A 21,739-nucleotide genomic window follows, 5' to 3' on the forward strand; every position below is an offset into this window, starting at 1 on the left:
GGGTGTCAAACATCTGTTTTGTTTGAATACCAAAATACTTGAAATACCATCTGAAAATGACAGTTAATGTAATGACCATCAACATAATTGCACATATCAGTATCGAAAGAAATTTGTGCGGTTAATGCAATACACCTTTTATATTTTCATATTGCTTAGCTTGTGTGTGTGTGTGTGTGTGTGTGTGTGTGTGTGTGTCTGTGTGTTGTGTGTGTGGTGGCAGAGAAAGGAATGACCACTGGGTGGAGCCTCCATGTCAATGGTAGTGACAGAAGATGGAGAGAGAGAGAGGGATAGATAGAGAGGAGACAGAAAGGGAGGGAGGGAGGGAGGGAGGGAGGGAGTGAGGTAGTGAGTAAGGCTCTTTTCCCCTAATGGACTGTGTCAGTGTGCTGGGAGCATGCTGGGAGCTCATAGCTGTGCTGAGCAGTTGAGAAGACGGGGCAGTATCTCTCTCTCTCCCCGGCTGGAGGAGCAGGGTCCTTCCCTTGTCATGTGGACGTCGGGCTGGCCAGTGTTAAGCCACAGGAGTTGACAGAACAAGGAACGGGCTCTTTTTATTCCATCACACCAAGGAGGAGAGATAAAGTGCAGTGGAGTGAGTGAAGAGGAGCCCTCAGCAAAAGAAACACAAACTCACAGGATTTCTCGTATACAGGTTAGCAGCGCTTCCATTTGATGACGACGCAGCACATGTGTTTATTAGGAACATTGATCTTGTGGTGTTTTCCAACTGGTCTGTTTGTGCAGCTGGTATACTACTTGCTGTCATGTAGGACTTTGGTCAGTTTGCATTGACTCTGTGTCCACCACCAGACAGACACACATATTGGAGATAAGTCAGCGAAAGCAAAAAGCTTGTGGTGTTTTGACTGTGTGTGTGTGTGTGCTGGGCGGTCCTGTTGTTTTCTCCAGCCTGCTGTGTTGTGTTGTGTTGTGTTGTGTTGTGTTGTGTTGTGTTGTGTTGTGTTGTGTTGTGTTGTGTTGTGTTGTGGTGACTTAGGGCTGCTTGATAGACTCTGCTGACTCACACTTGAGATGATTGAGTGCTGGTGCAGTAGGTCAGTGCATACTGGACAGTGACTGTACTGCTCTGTCAGTGGGGTTGAGTTGTGTCTCTCGGGCTGGTAGAAACTACGAGTGTATTTGTTTGATTCTTCTAAGATCATATATCTGAACAATACAAGTTAACCTAGGCAAAACATCTCATGACCAAGGATGTAAAAAGTCAGACTTTTGGGATTTTCACTTTGTTATGCTGAATGAGATGCACACGACATGTGGTTTCTGGAAGCTGGGACATTAACCATCAAATAAAATGACAAGTCTGTGGACACAACAGTTAAAGGTGGAGTCAGCCATCCTGGAGAATGCGTGTTGTCAAAATCATTTTTTAGTCAAATTCAGTGATTATCTCCTCACAAAGTGCTACCTGGATGTGTGCTGGAAAATAATGATGTTAGGATTAATTATGATGTTGACACACAGCCTAGGCTCTGTAAACTGGTATATAAACAAAGGCTAAATAAACAAAGGGGGGGCCCGGTGCCACCATAGCTAGCAACATGTCGGTTTACGGGCATATAGGCTGTGTATAACCACTGGATTTTTTTTCCAGCGCACACCCTTTACAGACAGTTAGCAGATCTGGAGGAGACAACAACAATCTTTCTTCCAGAATGGCAGACTCTACCTTTAAGCCAAGGATGCCTGAGCCCTTGTGCCGGGCCTTTGTGAGGAATGTCCCCATGCAGACACAAAGGGAGAGCTATGATCGTCCCACCATTTAGAGTCTGTGTTCTCCTGCCATTAGACATCCAACGCCTCCCCGGCCAAACACAGGTCCCCTTCTCCCCTTCTCCTGTCAACTGTCCTCTTTCTATTCCCCCTTTAACCTACTCCTACCCTCGGGCCAGGGCAGGTGGGATGCTGTGTGGCTCTTTGATCACTTTCTGTCTGGTTTGGGTTTTGTTTGTGTCTGTGGCAACAATGGATGAGTATGATGGAGGTGAACAAGTTATTTTGGGCCGGTGCCCTTTTAAAGACTGGCATTCCTTCACAGCCCCCTGCTTCACTTTGTTAAAAAGGTGTGTGTGTGTGTGTGTGTGTGTGTGTGTGTGTGTGTGTGTGTGTGTGTGTGTGTGTGTGTGTGTGTGTGTGTGTGTGTGTGTGTGTGTGTGTGTGTGTGTGTGTGTGTGTGTGTGTGTGTGTGTGTGTGTGTGTGTGTGTGTGTGTGTGTGTGTGTGTTTCTCAAATATGAGGGAGAGCCCCTTGGGATTTACCGTAGTAATGAGATTCAGTCTCGGATCAGAGATTACTGGATGAGCCGTTCAAGCAGAAAACAACATAGACCATCAGATTGCTAAAAGCCGTTTCAATAGACCTTTGTGTACTTGCTTGTGTGTGTGTTTTTGTCCACCCCAGCTCACATAATCGATTGTTCTTGCATATGTTTTGGTGCTGAATGCATTAAGCCATCATCATGAAGTGAACTGCTACTTGTAAGAGCTATAGCGCTCTTATTGGTTTAGGCTAGGGGTGGATTGACTGGAGCCTATAGGGGGGTTGAGGGTGCATTTGATCAAAGTTCAAAACTGTCACAACAATATACTATAACAGCCTTAAAGAACAGGGGGAGGGGGGATAGAGAAAACTGAGGATCTTTGGCTAAAAACAGAATAAGGGCGCACTCGCACTAGGCCATCTGTTCCGTGTCCGAGCTCATTTGCATACTAAAGTCTAGAACGTTTGGCTAGTGTGAGCACGCCATCCGTATTCCAGCACGGAACACTGATTTAGACATAAAGGGATTTCGACAACAAGCATTGTCCAGAATCACTGACTCTACCTTTAAGTTCACATTTGTGTGTACTTTGTGTCTCTGTCCAGCAGTCTCTAGGTGAGGACCCTATTAAGTTAATACTTTAAAAAGTCCCTGTGCATTGAGAGGAGCTCCCTAAATTAGGTCACATCTGCAGGGAGTGGGGGGGGGGGGGGCTCTCAGAATTGTAATTTCCTTATTTTTCAAGGAGAGTTCTTCAGTGATCTGGGTGGAAATGAGGCGTCTGCCTCTTATGGCAGGATGGCAATCAGGATGTGTATTAGTGGGCTCTGCCGCTGTGGGAGAGGGAGCTATTATTGGTAACTCCCTTGATGTCACAGAGCGCTCTCTCCGCTGACCCAGCCCTTGCTAAAAACTGCTTCACCCATCTAGAAAGAACCACACATTATAACTAACACAGTACAAGTATCCTTGTTATATAGGCTTTAGAGTTCAAAATGTTTGTGTTAAACAGGAAGAGTGTGTACTTGTTGATGGGGATAGGGATGAACTAAGAGTTGGCACTGTGGTTACACTCAAAAGCGAACGTATTGGGTTTTTCGTGTCAAGAATGTAGGTTAAATAGCACTAGTAATGAGGGCCATGACACTGTAGGACAAAGCTCAGATTATATTTAGCCAAAAGAGCACTAGAGTCTACACCTTAACATGAGGATGGTTTTCATTATCATCATCAACTGCTCTCCACAGTTTCACTTTTCTAAATCACTTTCCACCACATTGGTCTGAGCAATCAGTTAAAAACGTTGTATAACTCTTCAAATTCCATGTTTCAAATAGTTGTTTATTCCTTTTCTTGTAATACATCAAATATTCTTGCTACTATACGTTTCCTGCCTTGTTTCCTGATAGTGACTTTGGTGAACATCACTGTCTGGACAGTTCCACTGTGTGTTAATGCTGAAAGCTGAAAACTCAAGTTGCTGAGCTGCATCACAGTGGCAGACACAGCGGGGAACATTGGTGCGTGGGTGTTAGGCCAGTGCTCCTATGTGAATATACCTCGGTCTATGAGCACGCCTCCATGTGCATGTGATTCCCCTGAACGAGCCGTTTTCCAAGCGGCGTGACTCCCTCAAGCAGTGAAGCTGTGGGCGGCCTGTGTTTCTCTTTCAGCAGCGCGAACAGGCTGGCCCCCAGTATTATTGCTTTAGGGGCCCAATGCTTCTGAAGTCAGGTATAGACAGGGCAGATGAGGAGTAGGGCATGTTGTGAAAATGGAGCCAGAAAGATCCAGTTTCATTCCATTTATTGAACATTAACATTTTCTGCATGTTTTTTAAGTTATGTCATTTAAGAATGAAATACGTGACCGTCACAGGCACTTCCTGGTTTCCTTCCAGTATGTATTTCATTTTTAAATGACATAACATTTAAAAATATAGAGCGCAACATAACGTGGTAAATAAAGTCCCATCAATCGTGATGTTGTAACGTTTATCTTTTGACCTGCTCCCCATGACTACCAGTGTTTGAGCTAAGCTAACCTGGATGAGAGACCTTTTCCCATTTCTATATCAAAAATGCATGAGCAGTTACAGGAACGGTGTCTGTCTCCTTTTCTTGAGCCGGAGAGTGAGGCAAAGCGCTTCAAATAAAAACAATTTGATTCCTTTAAGAAAGAGAGACACTCCATCCCTCTTGCTTTGCCTTATTAGCCTTGTCTGTCTTCTTGTCTTTCTTTCATTTCCTGTCTGTTTCTGATGACACTCTCTTTTCATTTGCCTAACCAGTGCGTAGGTTTGCTGAAAAACCGCCAGACACGAGGGAAACAAGCAGCTCTCAGCAGTTACCTAAGTGGATGGGTTTCCCCCTCCACTTTCTGCCCAGAACTCTGGCACAAACATGGGTGGGACCTTTCCATTCTATTATGTTATTATTATTCTGGGTGTCGGGGAAGGCAGTGATGTGTGTACCTGATTGGCTCCTTGAATAATCATGGGAGTGACTTGAGACAAACTTGGCCCTTTTTGGGTCAAAATCCTGCCGTTGAATTGGAGGAACCAGGTGTCATTATGAATGTGCCATACCGGTGGCCTGAGATACACCCTGCATTCCAATACCCATACTTCTCTACTATTTAGTATGCCAGAAAAAGATTTAGGATGTCCCAATACATGCAGGTCAATTGTAGTATGCTGAAAATACATAAATGCCCCCCTAACTTCAATAGCATTTTGGAGTATTCGTCTTTCTTCTTGACATTTCTCAAAGACGTAATGAAAAAAAAACTTAATTATCTGATTTTTTTTTTCTCTCTCACGTGGCCCTAAAACTCTTCTGTACTTTAGTATGTAGTGTAGTGTAAAAAGAAAAAGTATGTAATTTGGAACACAGGGATATATTTTCTACAAGCTTCTCTGCTGTGCTCCTGAAGGAGGCACGCGTGTTGATACTATTTTCATCCTCAAGTGATTGCAATGCTTTGCTCTTGTTTCTCTCCGTCTTATCCTTTAAATTATAGTCCTCTCCCCAGGCAGCTCCTCTCATGTCACTCAGTCCTTCACTTTGTGGTGTCTGTCTGCTGGGAAATGCTGTGGCTTGTGTTGTGTTGTGGATCCCTCTGTCCTGTTTGGTGTGGTGGTGTGTGGCTCATTTCAACGTCCAGCCAGCCGCCCAAGCTGACATCATACTTCCAGAAAGAGCAATAGACCTTCCTTCTCCAAGCTGGTCCTCCTCTCTGTCATGCTTGTTTGTGCTTGTTGAATGCATTGGGCCCTGCTCTGGGTTTACTCAGCGTGACATTAACTCAGTCGATCGGGCGCTCATTGAAAGCAAGGAGACGCCCATACTGACACAGTCTTTTTGTGAGTGTACGTGCATGTGACCTTTTGTCCACCACTGTCTGTATCAAAGTATTTGTGTCTTCCCTAGTATGAGCTGCTCTCGAGGGAACTGTGTGACATGTCAGGAGGGCAGTCGCAGAGCTGACCATGCTTTCCATGGATAACCTGCATAAGAAAGGAAGACGGACAACATTGCTTTGTTTTGGATCTCCTGCTATGTCTTGCTTTGGGACTTTGATGAATATTTAATATTATTTCATGTCTGCGAATATTATATTAGCAGACATTCCAGTGAATGATATGGGTATTTTGCCTTAACATTTTTTAAGCTTAGCATACCTTTTGTTATTACTACATCATGCAGCAATATTTAATGAATTAAATGAGCTGATGTTTGCAAATTGGTAAGCTGGGTATGGTGTGTGTGTCTCATAGGACAATGAGGCTCCATCATTTTTTGGAAGGCTGGTCTCCTTCTTGCTTCATTTTGATTGCAGTGCCATTTTGTTTAGCTATGGTAACCTTCACTCCACTGACATCTTTCTGAATGTACACTGTCCACAGTTTAGCCGCTCACATGAAGTTGTGAATTTTTACCTCTGTGATATCTGAGGATTCTATTGGACCAATTATTAAATGTGTGTTTTCAGTAAGGACAGTCGAGAAAAGTCAAGAGAGAAAAGAGGAAATTTTTCCAGGTCATTGGTGGTATACTAGAAAGTTTTAAAGTATTTTAATTCAATCTGTTCCCTCTACGCAACACAAATGTTTTTTAGAAATTAAACAAACATTACATTTATATAACTACTATGTATCAGGTCTGTACGCTTATTTCTTTAGGTGGTAGCACTGGTGCTAGCAAGCAAAAAAATCAGTAGCACAAAATAAAATTCAGTAGCACACAAAGTATGACCGAAAACTTGCTTAACCGTAACCCATGCATTTTGCTCTAATTACCTTTGAGCCTGTCATCTTGGTCTCATTTGAGATTCTCAATTAATTAGACAAAATAATCTAACCTGCCAATTGCAATTTTTTGCTGATTCAGAATGATTTCTCACCATAAACATTTTTTAAAAAATTATCTATATCTATATATTTTATACATATAATTAAATAAATAAGTATACATATTGGTACAATTTAGGATAAATGAAATAGGTTGTTGTGAATGTGTTTGGAATAGTTCTTCAGTGGCTTATTTCAAACTTTGTTTAAATAGACTACTGTTGACTTTTCTCTGCAGCTGAATGAGTTGCCTTTCAAGCTAAAGCACTGCAGGGCTGTGAAGCGCTAACTTCCTGTTCTTACCGGCTTCAAAATAAAAGTCAACTCACGTTTGGCTACTAACAGGCTTTTAATGTGAAGGCGCACAGGAAACTTCCTGTTTGCACACGCGCTAACTTAACTGTCTCCTTCCGGTTATTACCGTTGGTGAAGTTTATTAGACGTTAGAATTGCCGCACATCTTTCACCAGCCAAAGTGGCGGGTAGACTCAATAACTTACTTGCCTAAGACTACATTAACGCGCATTTGGAGAGTGTTAATGTAGAGTCCTCAAAGCAATGTTGTGCATCGCTCCTCTGTCTCTCAAAGCAGCATCTGCTCGTTAGCAACCTGTCGCACTTCTGCGAGTGGACTTGTATTCATCATCGCACGTAAACAATTTCAGTAGCAAATGCGATCAAAACTGTCGCACTGTACAGCCCTGACTGTATGTTGTTTATTATTAAACAATTTGAATTAAGTTATCACTTATTGCTGCCTTTTTAAGCATATTATTAAGTAGTGCTGATGCAAGACTTACTTCTTTGACATATAGGCCTACTGATTTTGGGAAAATAATGAGATACTGCTTGGACGAGTGGTGTCCCTTTTTGTCAGTCAGTCAGTCAGTCCTCAGCAAAAATGTAATTCAAACTGACTAAAGCTTGAGTGACAGCAGGACTGGCACTGCTCTGAGACCTGTCACAATGGGCTGACCTGAGCTGTTTCATTTAGTCGGGACAAGAGTCTTCAAAGCACACGTGGCCGACGCAGGCTTTGTCTACTTGCTGGTGTGGATGTTTTAAATTTGCAGTGTTTTGCTCTCTGCCTGATCATTCTCCCCTCTGACCACATACAGTATGCTTCTGAGAAACTTCTTTCCCGAATATCATTGCATATTCTTCTCTATAATAATCTCCACATCCCTTTCCCCGTGCACTCGGTCAAACTAGGAACTACTTGAAAAATGATATGATATTATTTCTGTGCACTGAGATACCCACAGGGCCATGCATTAGGGGATATATGCATTGGGAAAGGATAAACGTGCTCTATATTTCAGACAGCTCTGTCCTAACCCTGAATCTTCTCCGTGTCTCTCCACAGTGCCGGACGACCTCACCCCGGAGGAGCAGCAGGAGCTGGAGAACATCCGCCGGCGCAAGCAGGAGCTGCTGGAGGACATTCAAGTAAACATGGAATAGGATCTGTTGGCTGTTCTTATGTTCATGTAGAAATATTAAACATCGGGGGCACCTTTAGCTCAGTTGGTAAGGCGTCCCCTCCATGGGCCTCGGCCAGCAGCGGACCCGGGTTCGATTCCAGCCCGCGGTCGTTCTCTGCATGTTCTCTGCCCCATTTCAACTCTGTCTCTACACTATCAATAAAGCATAAAAATGCCCAAAAAATATCTTTAAAAAAATATATAATATTAAACATCTAAAAAGACATTCCAATGAGCTTAACTTACTGACATGTTCCCTCTTGTAGACAAAGTGAGAGAAACACTCTTATTTTCAAATACAATTTTTGCAGGAATTTCCCATTACATATTAAAGGGGGAAACAATAATCCCCCTATTGCAACACATTTTAGGGTGTGGTAACTGTCTGTAAAATGTGCTGTTTGGACACCGTTGAATTTTACATGAGAGTCGAGCTAATCGTAATGAATTATTTAAGTGATGTGCACATTAACATGACCAGCCTTAAGATTTCGAGAGGTTCAAGGGGTCAAGAGAATCTTCCATTTTTTGACTTGCAAGGTCCAGACATTTGGCTCACTCCCCCTGCCTTCAGCTACGACTGAAACTGCTCTGCTATTTGGTCAAACATTTACCTCCGTCCAAAGGAGTCCTTTAAAACATTTGACCCCACGTGGAATGTGAGGTATTTCCTGCCAAGTTCTCACCGCCTTTGCAAAACCATTTGTTTATTGTTTAGCCATTCGTGCTCTCCACACGTGTCAAGAAAGATAGAAGTTATCTCCAATGGGTGGTTTTATCTTACATGCAGAATGAGGTTTTTAAATATAAATATAAACGTATTTTAATGAAAGCAAGCAAATGATTCTGCATACAGATCAAATGGGATTATGCTCTCATGCGCTCACACAGCCAGCAGAATATCCCTGATGTACTCTCTGATTTCCAAAAGAGAGCCTGAATTCAAATCAGCTCGGCCCAATTTCCCTACAGTGGTTTGATTCCTGTTCACGGCCCCTGATCATCCCTGCATTCCAATCCCCATACTTCCCTACTATTTAGTATGCCAGCAAAAGATTAAGGATGTCCCAATACATGCACGTCAATTGTAGTATGCTCTAAATACATAAATGCCTCAATAACTCCAAAAGCATTTTAGAGTAATCGCCTTTATTCTTGACATTTCTCGACATAATGAAAAAAAAAAACTTCCTTATCTGATATTTTCCCCCTCCTCTGGCCCTAAAACTGTTCTTTACTTTAGTATGTATGTAGTGTAGTAAAAAGAAAAAGTATGTGATTTGAAACGCAGGGTGCGTGTGGCCTTAACATTAGTCTAGAGCACAGCTGATCATTTAGGCGTCAGCTCTGTCACACAATAACCAGCTCCTTCAGCAAATAACACACAAGAGTGACAGAGAGAGCCCGCCTCCAAATGTCCAACCAACACTGGACCTAACAGGCAAATATTGGAGGTGTGATGAGACACCCTCTCTTTTATTGGCCAGGGCAGACCATCGCTGCCCCTCCACCCATCCTCTCCTCCTGGACTCCCACTAATTTATGCTGGTCCTGCACGGCCCCCCCCCGCCACCACAAACTGCCGCTGTCCTGTATGAGCAAGGCCTTTGTTTTCGGAGGCAAGCATCTTAGGAATGTGTTTGCGCAGGCCCCTTGAAAACACAGATGTTCCCTTTGTGGTTTAGCCTATAGTGAGTTGGTATCAGGGTTGCCGCGGATCTTGAAAAGCATTAAAAGTCATTAAATTTAAGTTTCAATATTCAAGGCCTTAAATGTCTTAAAAAGTCTGGAATTATTGGGTGGGCGGCATTAAATTTACTCGGGGGCAGAATTAATGAGCTTTCCTTATTTGTTTCATTCTAGTTTTCTAGTTTAATTGTTAGATTTCTATGTTTTTATTTTATCGGTGTTTTATAGCCTATACTTCAGCGATATCCGGCAAGTCCGACACCTACGCTAGAGGCAGTACGGCCGTGTGAGGCTGGGTACCGCATTTAAAACGTAGAAGAAGAATGTGTGTTCCCTGCTTTCGAATTTGAAGTCGGCCGCGGTAGAGCAAAAAAGGAGAGAACGACCCAGCGAAATGCATGCGCAGCTATTATAAATTCAGTGAGAGGTGGAGGGAGGACGACTGGCTGGCTTTTTTCACCCCGCGACCGCGACCACACACTGCCGCTGCTTGTAGGTGCGCAACCACCCGTCCGCTGATGATATAGGTAGGCTACTGTCGCAAATCACACAACACGTTGATTGTGTTTAGTAAACAATGTTTATGTATCTATATTTATAAATAGCTGCTCATCAGACGTTCATTCAGCTCATTCAGGTCGCGTTGACTTGGCGTGAGCTCATGGAGTGAGACGCGGGTCTCTTTCTGTCACTTTCTTTCTCTCCACACTGCACTCCCTTTCTGACAGCTAGATAAAAACTATTGCCGATCCTCCCATCAATCGCAGATAGTAGCCTACGTTTCCTTCACCAATCGGTACAACTCTAATACCCGCGGTTTATTAACCTGAACGCCTGCAACAATACTGTATGAAGAAAAAATTACTTTGCGCAAATTACCGCAGGTCTCGTGAGCATGGATGTAAATCTACAGTGGGCCAACATACACATACGATTTTGAAATTGCAAAAACCTCCCTTGACCTGTGGAACCATTTTTTAAATAGTTTCTGCCATAAGTTCTGAAAAATAAAGTTAATGGACTAAGTTTGTTATTTATTGAATAAGGAATTAAAATATGAAGAACATTCGGATTATTCTTCTCCCAAAAATATCCCATTTTTAATTTAGCCTAATTAAAATATTGTATGCTGCACCTAACACATATTTTCTAAATTGATTAAACTGTTCTTGTTACTCGATTAATCAGTAGGCTAAATGTAAACCAATTGATACAGTTCTGTAATTGGTTGAAAAGGTGGTAATGATGGGTTTGCAGGTTGCCTTTACAGTGATCTCTTACACTGTGTGTGCAAATTTTTTAGGCAAGTTGTATTTTTGAGGATTAATTTTATTATTGAACAACTACAGTGCTCTCGGTCAATCCAAAATGTTAATGAACCTAAACCTGAATGTTTACGAAAGTAAAGGTGAGGTTTTGTCTTTCTTACGAGAATATATATATATGTTTTGCTATTATTAGGCAACTATTAGTGTGCAGAATTATTCTGCAACTAAATAAAAAAACTAAAATTTTCCCATCTCACTTGTTTATTTTCATCTGTTACAGTGAGAATAATAAAACAACTCAACATTTACAAATAAAAATGTCCGACATGTCAACAACAAAAAAAATCAGTGACCAATATAGCTTCTTCTTTTCAATAACTGTCACAAGCCTTCCATTCATGGAGTCTGTCAGTTTCTTGATCTGTTGACGATCAACTTTTTGTGCAGCAGCAACCACAGCCTCCCAGACACTGTTCCGAGAGGTGTACTGATTTCCTTCACTGTAAATATCCCGTTTAAGCAGGGCCCACAGGTTCTCAATAGGGTTTAGGTCAGGTGAGGAAGGGGGTCATGTCATTATTTTTTCATCCTTAAGGCCTTTACTGGCTAGCCATGCAGTTGAGTACTTCGATGCATGTGATGGAGCATTGTCCTGCATAAAAATCATGGTCTTCTTGAAAGATGCAGACCTTTTACTGTACCACTGAAGAAAGTATCTTCTAGAAACTGGCAGTAGGTTTGGGAGTTGATTTTGAGGCCATCTTCAACCCGAAAAGGTCCAACTAGCTCATCTTTAAAGATACTAATAGTTCCCTCAAAAGATCAGCTAGTTGGACCTTTTCGTTTTTTATTTTCTGTAATTAGACAGCAGTTGTTAGCTAAAGTGCATTGAATATTTGGTAGTCAGATTTAATATAACCCTTTACGGAGTATAGTGTAGTTTGTCGATTTCTGTTACCGCGGTATTGGTATTATTTTTTCATTTTAGAGGTCTTAAAAAGGTCTTAAATGTCTTTAAATTTGAACTTTAAAACTTGGCAGATACCATGGTTGGTATTATGCATACGTAAATGATACTGCAGGCACAGGAGGGTTAACCCCATAGCTGCATATGAAATGGACCCGCTCTATGACGTCATCAGTAGTAAGCTCTGTCTGTGGACAGTACTCCTCTTATGCTACGGCGTATTATTCCACGCTTTCATCAAGCTGACGTCACCCTCTCCATCCTTCATTCTCTGCACTGCCCTTACTGTACCAGTCTGGCACCAAAGGGCCTGGCCTGATCGACTAAATCTGCCTCAAAGGCCACTAATCACAGCAAAGTCGCCACACAATAATCCACTTGTGTGTTTTCTTACTCAGTTTGTATTGAGGTTAACAGAGAATGTCCTCAACCTTATCAACTTCAGTATGAGAGGAGTGTTGTGAAGAGCAAACACATGACAACATACAGTATGTGCTTATTTAAAGGAAGGCTTGTTGTTAAAAATCACTTTTTGTCAAAATGAATGAATAACTCCTCACGAGCCGCTTCCTGTCCATACCATAAGCCCCTTTTACACAGCCAGTGAAAGCCGGGAATATGCCGGCCTTTCGGCCCTCCGCCCAGCTGTGTAAATGCGACAGTTGCGGAACGAGGGAAGAAAGGTGCGAGAAATAGTTCCGGGAATTTTACTACCTCGGGGGGTAGTAAGATTCCCGACAAAATCAGTTCCGCCTCTCTGTTTAAATGCTCCAGCTTGTTGATGCGGAACAGGGGCTCAGCGGGGGGCGTTGGCTGGGTTTGGGAGTGTGAAGTTATGTACGTCCTAAAAGTGCGACCGTTACCAAGGGGACTGTCGGACACGATGGAGCCACACTTGTTTGAACCACAAACCCACGGAAAGAAGACGAACAAACAACAAGAAGACGACATGGCCGGCAGCAATTGGGGCGACAGAGAGATCCGCGAGCTCCTATCCAACAGGGCTGAGGGGGAGATAAGTCGACACATCTCCGGGACAGTAAAGGACGGCCCTGCACTCGAGAAGCTGACGAAGCAGCTCAACGAGAACGGCTTTAACCGGACCAAGGCGCAGGTCACAAGCAAGCTGAAGGCCTTGAGGAAAAAATATCACCAGGTAAACGACCACAATGGCCGGAGTGGAAGAGGGAGGCTGGACTGGCCATACTTTGATCTGTGCCAAACTATTTGGGGGTCTAGCCACTCCGCCAACCCCGTTGCCCTTCGGAGCAGCATGCAGGAACAGACGGAAGACGCCAACACTTCTGGTTGTTTACCTGAGGCGTCTCTTTTGCCTGTGCCCCGCTGCAGCAGCCCGGGTTCCGGAGAGGGAAGCGACTCCGAGGACAGGAGCAGCGCCAGAAGCTCCGTAACGGCACCGGAGGATCGACAAGGTAAACATAATGTTTGGTCTTTGTGATCTTGTTTCATTGCCGTTAGGTGTGCCGTTAGTTAAAGAGCCTTCATGCTAATGTTGTGTGTGTTTGTTGTTATTCAGCATGCGCGCCAGCACATAAACGGCGCCGCCGGTTAACCAGGGCTCAAGAGGTGACCCAAGAAGTTAGACACATGTTGCTGGAACTGGACCGAAAGGACGAGGAGAAGGATCGTCTACGAGACGAGAGGCAGAGAGCAGAGGATGAACAGCACCGCAGAGAGGCGCGGGAGGAGATGAGAGAGGCACGGGAGGACAGCAGACGGGAGCGGGCAGAGCATGCCTCGTATTTTGGGAGTCTTATAAGGGACATTCAACAAGATATGAGGGACCAGGCCTCCCTCCTGCGTGACCTGGTCTCACGCATGCCAGGGCCTACAGGACAGCATGCTTCCCCACACCACTACTCTGTTCCCCCACCCCGAAATTACAACAACAACAACAGTAGTTTGCAACACCCTACCGAAGCCTCTTTCACTCCTGGATTGTCCTCTTCCTTCCTCCAGCAGCTGGAGTGAACACTAGGCTGTATGTAAATACAGCCTCACTGCACGTTGTAAATAGTTATATTGTAATTTAATGTGTTCCCCTTTTTAAAAACACATATTTTCTTCGCATGTCACTAAATAAACCATATTTTGATTTTGATTAATGCAGTCTTTTCTTAATTTCACAATCATGATTAACAGTCAGAACACTTGTAATTTGTTGTTAAAGTATGGGCATATTTGTAACATTGACATCAAGGTGTGACGCATAGCAGTGTAGCTATGTGCACCTTCATAGGGTACTTTCTCAGGCTCAGTGAGAATATATTTATCAGCTATACACATCGTCACACAACCACGACAGTACATTTATTATGGGCAGACTCTTATAATAGGTCCATGGCAGCACCAAGGGAGGTGCAGGTTAATTATGAACAATTAATTAAACGTCTATGAACAGTAAATTTGCCTGTATTTTTTTTATAAAATAAAACATAATATTAGAGCATCTTCAGGGGTTTAGTGGTGATAAACTATTAGTGGTTGTAATGAATCATCATTAGTGTTCCCAATTTACAGAAGATTAAAAAAGACACATAATTTTGATTGATTAATGCCTTTTATTAATTTCACAATCATTTTTAACAGTCAGAACACTTGTGATGTTAGAGTATGGGCATATTTATAACATTGACATCAAGGTTTGACGGATAGCAGTGTAGCTTTGTGCCTGTGCACCTTCATAGGCTACTCCCTCAGGCTCAGGGAGAATAGCTTCATCAGTGTTCCACTCTGGCAAGAAGTGTTCCTTGTTGATCTCACAGATGTTGTGTAAAATGCAGCATGCGACAACAACATCTGACATGAATGCAGTTTCAACATCATTTCTTTTGCCCAGGCACCTCCAGCGACCTTTAAGGCGGCCAAAAGCATTTTCGACCACCATCCTTGCTGAGCTCAAGCGGTAGTTAAATGTACGCTGCTGTTGGTTGAGTGCATGGTGGTTGGTGAAGCCCTTCATCAGCCACTTCCTCAGGGGGTATGCAGGGTCTCCAATGATATGTGCAGATACTTCAACTCCTTCAACGGTGATGGATCGCTGTTGGAAGAGCAATGCAAATGTATAAGTATGTGATGCTGCTCAAATCAAAATCAAGCACTAATGTAATTTCCACTTAGTTATTTACCATCAGTGTGCATTATCAAGTACTACAATGTAGATCAACACAATACAAAATTACATCAGGGGCATATAAATGGATGAATATAAAAACGCCTGTGTAAAAAGGCAGTGCAAAAAATTAGATGCATGTGTTTAGAAATGGTAAGTAGATTGTAGTACTGCTGCACATGTCCATCACTCTGTATTATTTTTGTTTCTTGTATCTTTATGGCAGTATTTGCCTCACCCTTTGCAAAGCTATAAAAAAAGTAAAATACTTTATCATTTATAAATCGGTTGATTGAAAACTTACTTCACGTGGGAAAAGGTAACCGCCTTGCTCTTCTGCCTTCTTGTAGAGGGGCGAATTGACCAAAACTCGAGCGTCATGTGTGCGACCAGGCCAGCCAACATACACATCTGTGAAGCTGGAACAAAAAGAATAATAACAATAAAGTTAAGTAAAAGAGTCGGGGGCTTTATTCAGATTTTAAAAGTTAGACATGAAAGGGAATATATTCAGAGTGATTCTTACCAGCAGTTGTGGTCAACAACAGCCTGAAGCACAATGGAGTGCCACCCTTTCCTGTTGTAGTAGGCTGATGGCTCGTGACGGGGGGCAATGATGGGTATGTGTGTACCGTCGATGGCACCAGCACACATGGGATACCCACGTTGAGCAAATCCGTCCATTGTCTCCTGGAGGCGGGCACCAGTTGGGAGGTCCACAAAACGTGTTAACAGGGCCCTCTGCAGCGCTGTAGTAACCTGACGCACTACCACACAGACTGTGGCGATACCGACCCCAAATATGCAGCCAATTGATCTATATTCGCTGGGTGTAGCGTACCACCAGAGCGCAATTGCCAGTCTCAGCCGAGGCTCTAGAGGCTGTCGCCAGTTGGTCTTCTTGCGCCTAATGTGTGGCTCCAGGATTTCAACCACAAACTCAAACGTCTTCCGAGACATACGGAAATGAGCCCGCCATTCATCCTCGTCAAAATTGCCCAAAACATTCGCCCAGAAAACGGAGCCTTGTGGTCTCTCTCTCCTCCACATTTGTCTAATGGAGATGCATGCCAGTTTGGGAATGACCAACAACCGTCTCCGTCTCCGGCGCCTGAGGTCTGTTTCGCGCCTTTCTTCTTCAAACCGCTTCCTTGTCCTCTTTAATTTCTCCGCCAAAGTAGTTTGTATTCTTCCAACTCGTTCCTCACACGAATCTGCTGGGTTTAAGGAACTCAACAACATACTACACATTAAACTAAGCATCCGCGCTCGAGCCTGTAGCATTGTAGACATATAAAATGCTAGCACCACCGCTTCTGCTCTCAATTCGTCCGGCATGGTTGTTGTTGTTGTTGTTGAATAAGCAGCTTACCGGTGCGGCGCTTAATTTATACGTCACACCCAACGCTGCTTACGCTGTTGTGTCACACAAGACACTCCCCCCACTCCCCTCGTTCCGGAAGGTGGAGCTCTGTGCTTTCACTCCGGAACGCTGTGTAAAAGGGACACAACAAGCTGCCTTTGCTTGGTTCTGTGTAAATAACACTTAACCAAGGAGAGCCGGCAAATTGCCGCTCTTTCGTTTCGTCAATATGCCGCAATCTGTGTGTAAAAGGGGCTTTTGATAGTATATTAAAATGGATGTAGCATCCGGGCTGACCTCAGTTATTCACACGGCATCCAATACTCCTGGTTTATGCGCGTCGCCATCTTGTGAGATGTTTACTCCGCCTCACTCCTCTTGCCGAAAAAGGGAATCGACGTCAGGTCGGGGGGAGTGAGATACGCCCATCGAGCTGACGTATACCTCCGAGGCAAAGTGAGGGACAACGGGCGGAGAGCTGTCACTCAAGAGATCGCGCCAATACATTTTAACCTCTAAAAGAATAAAAACTAGCCTGCTAGAAAAAAATTCACCCCCCTCAGTGTTGTCATGGAGATATGACCTAAACATACAGACTAGAAGGGTTTTGTGGACCAGGCTGTAAATAGGTTTAAGAAGACGTGAAAACGGCCTGTGACAAGTCAGTCAAAGAAAAATTGCTCAGTCCTGGTACCACCCCCAGTGGCCACCGGAAGGTACTACAATGTGTGTCACTTCCTTATTGGATGCTGGTAAAAATCGCTGAGGTTGGGGCTTGGTCCATACCTGTGTGTGCCCTGAAAAAAATGCTGGTGTTAATACACATCCTAGGCTCTGTAAAGGGGTATGTAAACAAAGAGGGTCCACCGTAGCTAGCAACATTGCCCATTTACAGAGCCTAGGCTATGTATTAACACTGTTTGTTTGTTTTTTGTGCGCACGCACAGTATGGACAGGTAGCGGATCGTGAGGAGATATTCACTCGTTTTGACAAAGTGATTTTGATAACAAGCGTTCTCCAGAATTATGACTCCACCTTTAAGATATGGATAGTAACTATCACTTTTTAGACACTACTCACTTTGTTGAGCTAATGGCTCAGATGTGAGTATTTACTGTATGTGATAAAAGGCCACCCCACCTGGCTTACTGGCAAACAGAGATGATTCAAAGTTGATGGCCTCTCCCTCAACACTGTTTAATAGACCCTGTTGTGTGCGTGTTCTTTTAAATGAAAATATGTGTATGTTATTTGTGTCGGTCACATCCTTCCACACATGGGAAACGAGTAGAGTGACCATTCATTGATCTCCATAGCGTCATACTCATCGCATTGTAAGCCTGATTTTCTCTACTTATGACATCTATTGCAGTATGTCCGTCCTGGGAGAGGGATCCCTTACTCTGTCAACTCTTCCTGAGGTTTCTAAAAAAATTAAAAAATCCCGATAAAGGTTTTTTTTACCGGGAGTTTTTTCTCAGCCGAGTTTAGGGTCAAAGGGCGGGGTGTCATACTGTATGGAAATGTAAAGCCCACTGAGGCAAATGTCTATTTGTGATATTGGGCTGTACAAATAAAACTGATTTGATTTGATTTAAGCCTAACAGTTCTGTCCTTTCTGCAGCGGCTCAAGGATGAGATAGCAGAAGTGACAAGTGAGATAGAGAACCTGGGTTCCACTGAGGAGAGGTAAGAACATGTTCCAGTATTCCCCCTACACACACACACACACACACACACACACACACACACACACACACACACACACACACACACACACACACACACACACACACACACACACACACACACACACACACACACACACACACACACACACACACACACATTCCCCCCTTCTCTGTTTTGCCTACATTTTCCTGCTGTTTGACTTCTATTAAATTAGCAAATGAAGCTGTCAATTATTCATGTTGGATGGCCAAGTCGGGTCATCCCCATCACAGCAAACACGCTCCCTAAATTGGCTATGCTTTTAAGACAGTTTAAATGTTTCAGGAGGCACACACCCATGACGGGAGGCCTCCTTGAATAATGCAGTGGGTGTGTATGGGCAGAAGCAGACAATGGATGTTCCCAGGGGGGGTGGAGTGCTAGAGTTTGGTCTACTCTAGTGGATAGGGATCCCATCAAATACTGAATAATCCTTAAGCACTCTCTGCTGCTTCTAAAGCCCATTAAGGATTACAGCATTTTTGCTTGTGATCGAAGTTTCCATTTATGGTTGAAAGTACATGATACTGCTGTCACAAGTGAGTGTGGGGCTTTGGCAGACAAAAAGCCCAAGGAATGCTGACGTGAGTGAATCAGTGGGGATAAGTATTGACCTCAAAGCCGTATGGGGATGGAAAGGTAGCCACGGTGATGGCTGACACTTGGAGACACACTTTGACCCCCTGTATAACTCAAGGCCTGAGAAATCAGACCGTTGCCATATGCATTGACTATATCAACACTTTGTCATCACGGTCGAGGGGGTGGAAAGTCTGGCCTCTGCTAAACAAAAGAAAATGTTAATGGGGAAGATACTTTAAGAAAATGAAGTGAATTCATTTACTGTGATGGCTCGAGCCTTGTCACATTAATACCATCATGGACCATCATGGATCATCGATTTGTTAGATTTGCATGAATTTTGATTCCATGTGTACATTATTCAGTTCACATCGAAAACAATTAAATAAACAACTTGCACTTTTGTTTCAGGAAAAATATGCAGAGGAATAAACAGGTGGCCATGGGCCGAAAGAAATTTAACATGGACCCCAAAAAGGTAGGTGGAAGTGGAAGTAACTGTTGAGGTTCTTGAGACATGTGATTTCCCTCTTGTGCTGTCACAAGCGGGATGTAACCTGGGACTCTGTCTCTGTCTCTCTCTCTCTTAGGGGATCCGCTTCCTGATTGAGAATGACTTGCTGAAGAATACCAGCGATGACATCTCTCAGTTCCTCTACAAGGGCGAGGGCCTCAACAAAACAGCCATCGGAGATTACCTTGGAGAGAGGTCAGGTTATATCTTCACTTAATGTTCTTATTTCCTCCATCTAACCTTCTCCCTCTCATTCTCTCTATCATCATTGACCCATTCTTGCGGCTTATAAAAGCGTCAGATAGTAGAGTGCATAGTTTCCATATTGCTGCGCTTCCTCTTGGTCAGACCCACACCCATCCGTTTCCAAACTCCATTTTATTGGTTCCACATTTCGACCGTCCTCTTAAGACGATGTCCGTTACTCAATAGCACTCCATCTGCCTCTGATTATCTTACTCATTCATGAGTAACACCATCGAGAGACTCACAAGTCGGGAATGCACGTGTTTGTAGGAATGAAGGATTTCACTCACTAGCCGAGACCATCCGTGTTACTCTAAACATATAATACAGGAAATTAGTACTGGAGCCTGATGTGTTAGAGTATGAACTGCTGTGGGACTGTGGGGCAGGCAGTGTTACAGTCGGGGTGTGGTCTGTGAGCTTCAAACCAGAGAATGGACCTCATGCTGTTTGGTTGTTATCATGATTGGTCACTCGTCCACTGGGACCAGTTGTGACTGGATATGACTCACAGTCAACGGCCATGATCTCACAGGGGAGATCATTTACTTTGAAGGGCACGAAGGTCGAGGATGATGTCATGAACCAGATAAGATGAGAAATAAAAGGGTGGTGGCGGTGGGATGTGTTTCCTCTACGATTGGCTTTCACAAACCTTAAGACCATGTGTGACATGTTCCTTGGGTCTGTGTTTCTAATGGTGCAGCAACCTGCCTTTTTAACAAAGAGTTTTGACCCAACCAAAACAATAAATGCATTTATTGAATGGACTATATGCAGAAAACTAATGAATCAAAAATGATTGTGATCAATGTTTGGTATCATTTTAAGTGGAACTCCACTGATTTAGTACCTCCATAGTCTATTGACATGGCTTGGAGAGCATGTATTTTGTGGCGGCTTGAAGATTGTTAGTTGCAGCTAGGGCTGCAGGATATATCGAGTTTGTAAGATATATCGATATAAATCCAAAGGGGATACAAAATTGGACACTATCGTTTACATCGATACACGTCATTCTGCGCTAAAATAATTAGTTTCTGCCTCGAACGTCTGTGTTTTCCTCGCATCGCATGAAGTGTCTGTGTGTGTGAGACTTCCAGAGGAGTGAGCCCTCCCCCTCCCCTCTCTGATTTTCTGCACATCCGCAGTCCGCACATTCTCCTCACTCCGCTCCGTTCACAACACAACAAGCATGGAGGGAAGCTAGCTAGGCATAGTGACACAGCGCCGGTAGAATTAAACCAAACGGCAATATAACAACGGCTCGTTTACTTGGAATCGGCTCTGATTTAAAAGAACAGACGAGTTGCAGAAGCGGGGCGTTTGTAGAGAATGACAGAAACACGTTGCAAACGTTGCAAAGCACTGCCAATCTCTTCTAGCATTTACAACAGCAGCATGAAGTAGCGCGGGTAACTAGTTTTAGGTTGGACAATCGGCGTTCTGACATTCATCGGCAGCGTTTCTAAGGACTGTCAACACATAACTTTACATTGAAAAAGCTGACACTGTGTCCAAAGCGACTTCCAATTAGTTAATTCAACCATGAGGGAGCAAACCCAGAACAGCAAGAAGCATGTAGCTTATTAGCTTCAAGCTATTTTATAAATTTTTTTTAGACCATCATATTCTTCTTAGCCAAGGTGCAGTTGGAAGTGAATGTGTTTTAGCCTGTAGTGGAAGATGTGTAGACTTTCTGCTGTCCTGATGTCAATAAAACAGAACTGATGTTTTTCAATACCTCCATGCAGACTTTTTATCATTGCATTTGTAATATTATAGGCTAAATGTCATGGCTCATGTATCAGAATCATTTTAATGTAAAATGTGTAGGCCTAATTCATTATTTAACAAATTAATAAATAGCTTCACACATCATGAGACCAGAAAATACAGGACACACCTCTTGAAATGTTATATTAATGCTTAAGCTATTTTATATGAAAATATCTATTGAAAATCTATATGTTTTTCCTCAATAGCTTTATATCGAGATATATATCGTATATCGCCAGTCAGCCTAAAAATATCGGGATATGAAGTTTTGTCCATATCGTGCAGCCCTAGTTGCAGCCATATTTTTTTGTTTATTTTGTCTTGGTTTTTAAATATATACCAGCCAT

The 21,739-nt window shown here is 43.3% G+C and overlaps 1 protein-coding gene across 3 annotated transcripts in view; it reads left to right on the forward strand.

Moving 5' to 3' along the window:
* cyth1a (cytohesin 1a) overlaps window positions 1-21,739 on the forward strand; it is a 57,510-nt gene that overhangs the window by 26,224 nt on the left and 9,547 nt on the right. For all 3 annotated transcript variants that reach the window (XM_080044724.1, XM_080044722.1, XM_080044723.1), the window contains exons 2-5: window positions 8,002-8,084; window positions 18,165-18,229; window positions 19,265-19,331; window positions 19,444-19,562. In XM_080044724.1, the coding sequence (XP_079900850.1) occupies window positions 8,002-8,084; window positions 18,165-18,229; window positions 19,265-19,331; window positions 19,444-19,562 (334 nt within the window). The remainder of the gene's footprint in view (window positions 1-8,001; window positions 8,085-18,164; window positions 18,230-19,264; window positions 19,332-19,443; window positions 19,563-21,739) is intronic.

The sequence above is a fragment of the Ammodytes marinus genome (genome assembly GCF_949987685.1).
Source record: "Ammodytes marinus genome assembly, chromosome: 16".
NCBI classification, from domain to species: domain Eukaryota; kingdom Metazoa; phylum Chordata; class Actinopteri; order Uranoscopiformes; family Ammodytidae; genus Ammodytes; species Ammodytes marinus.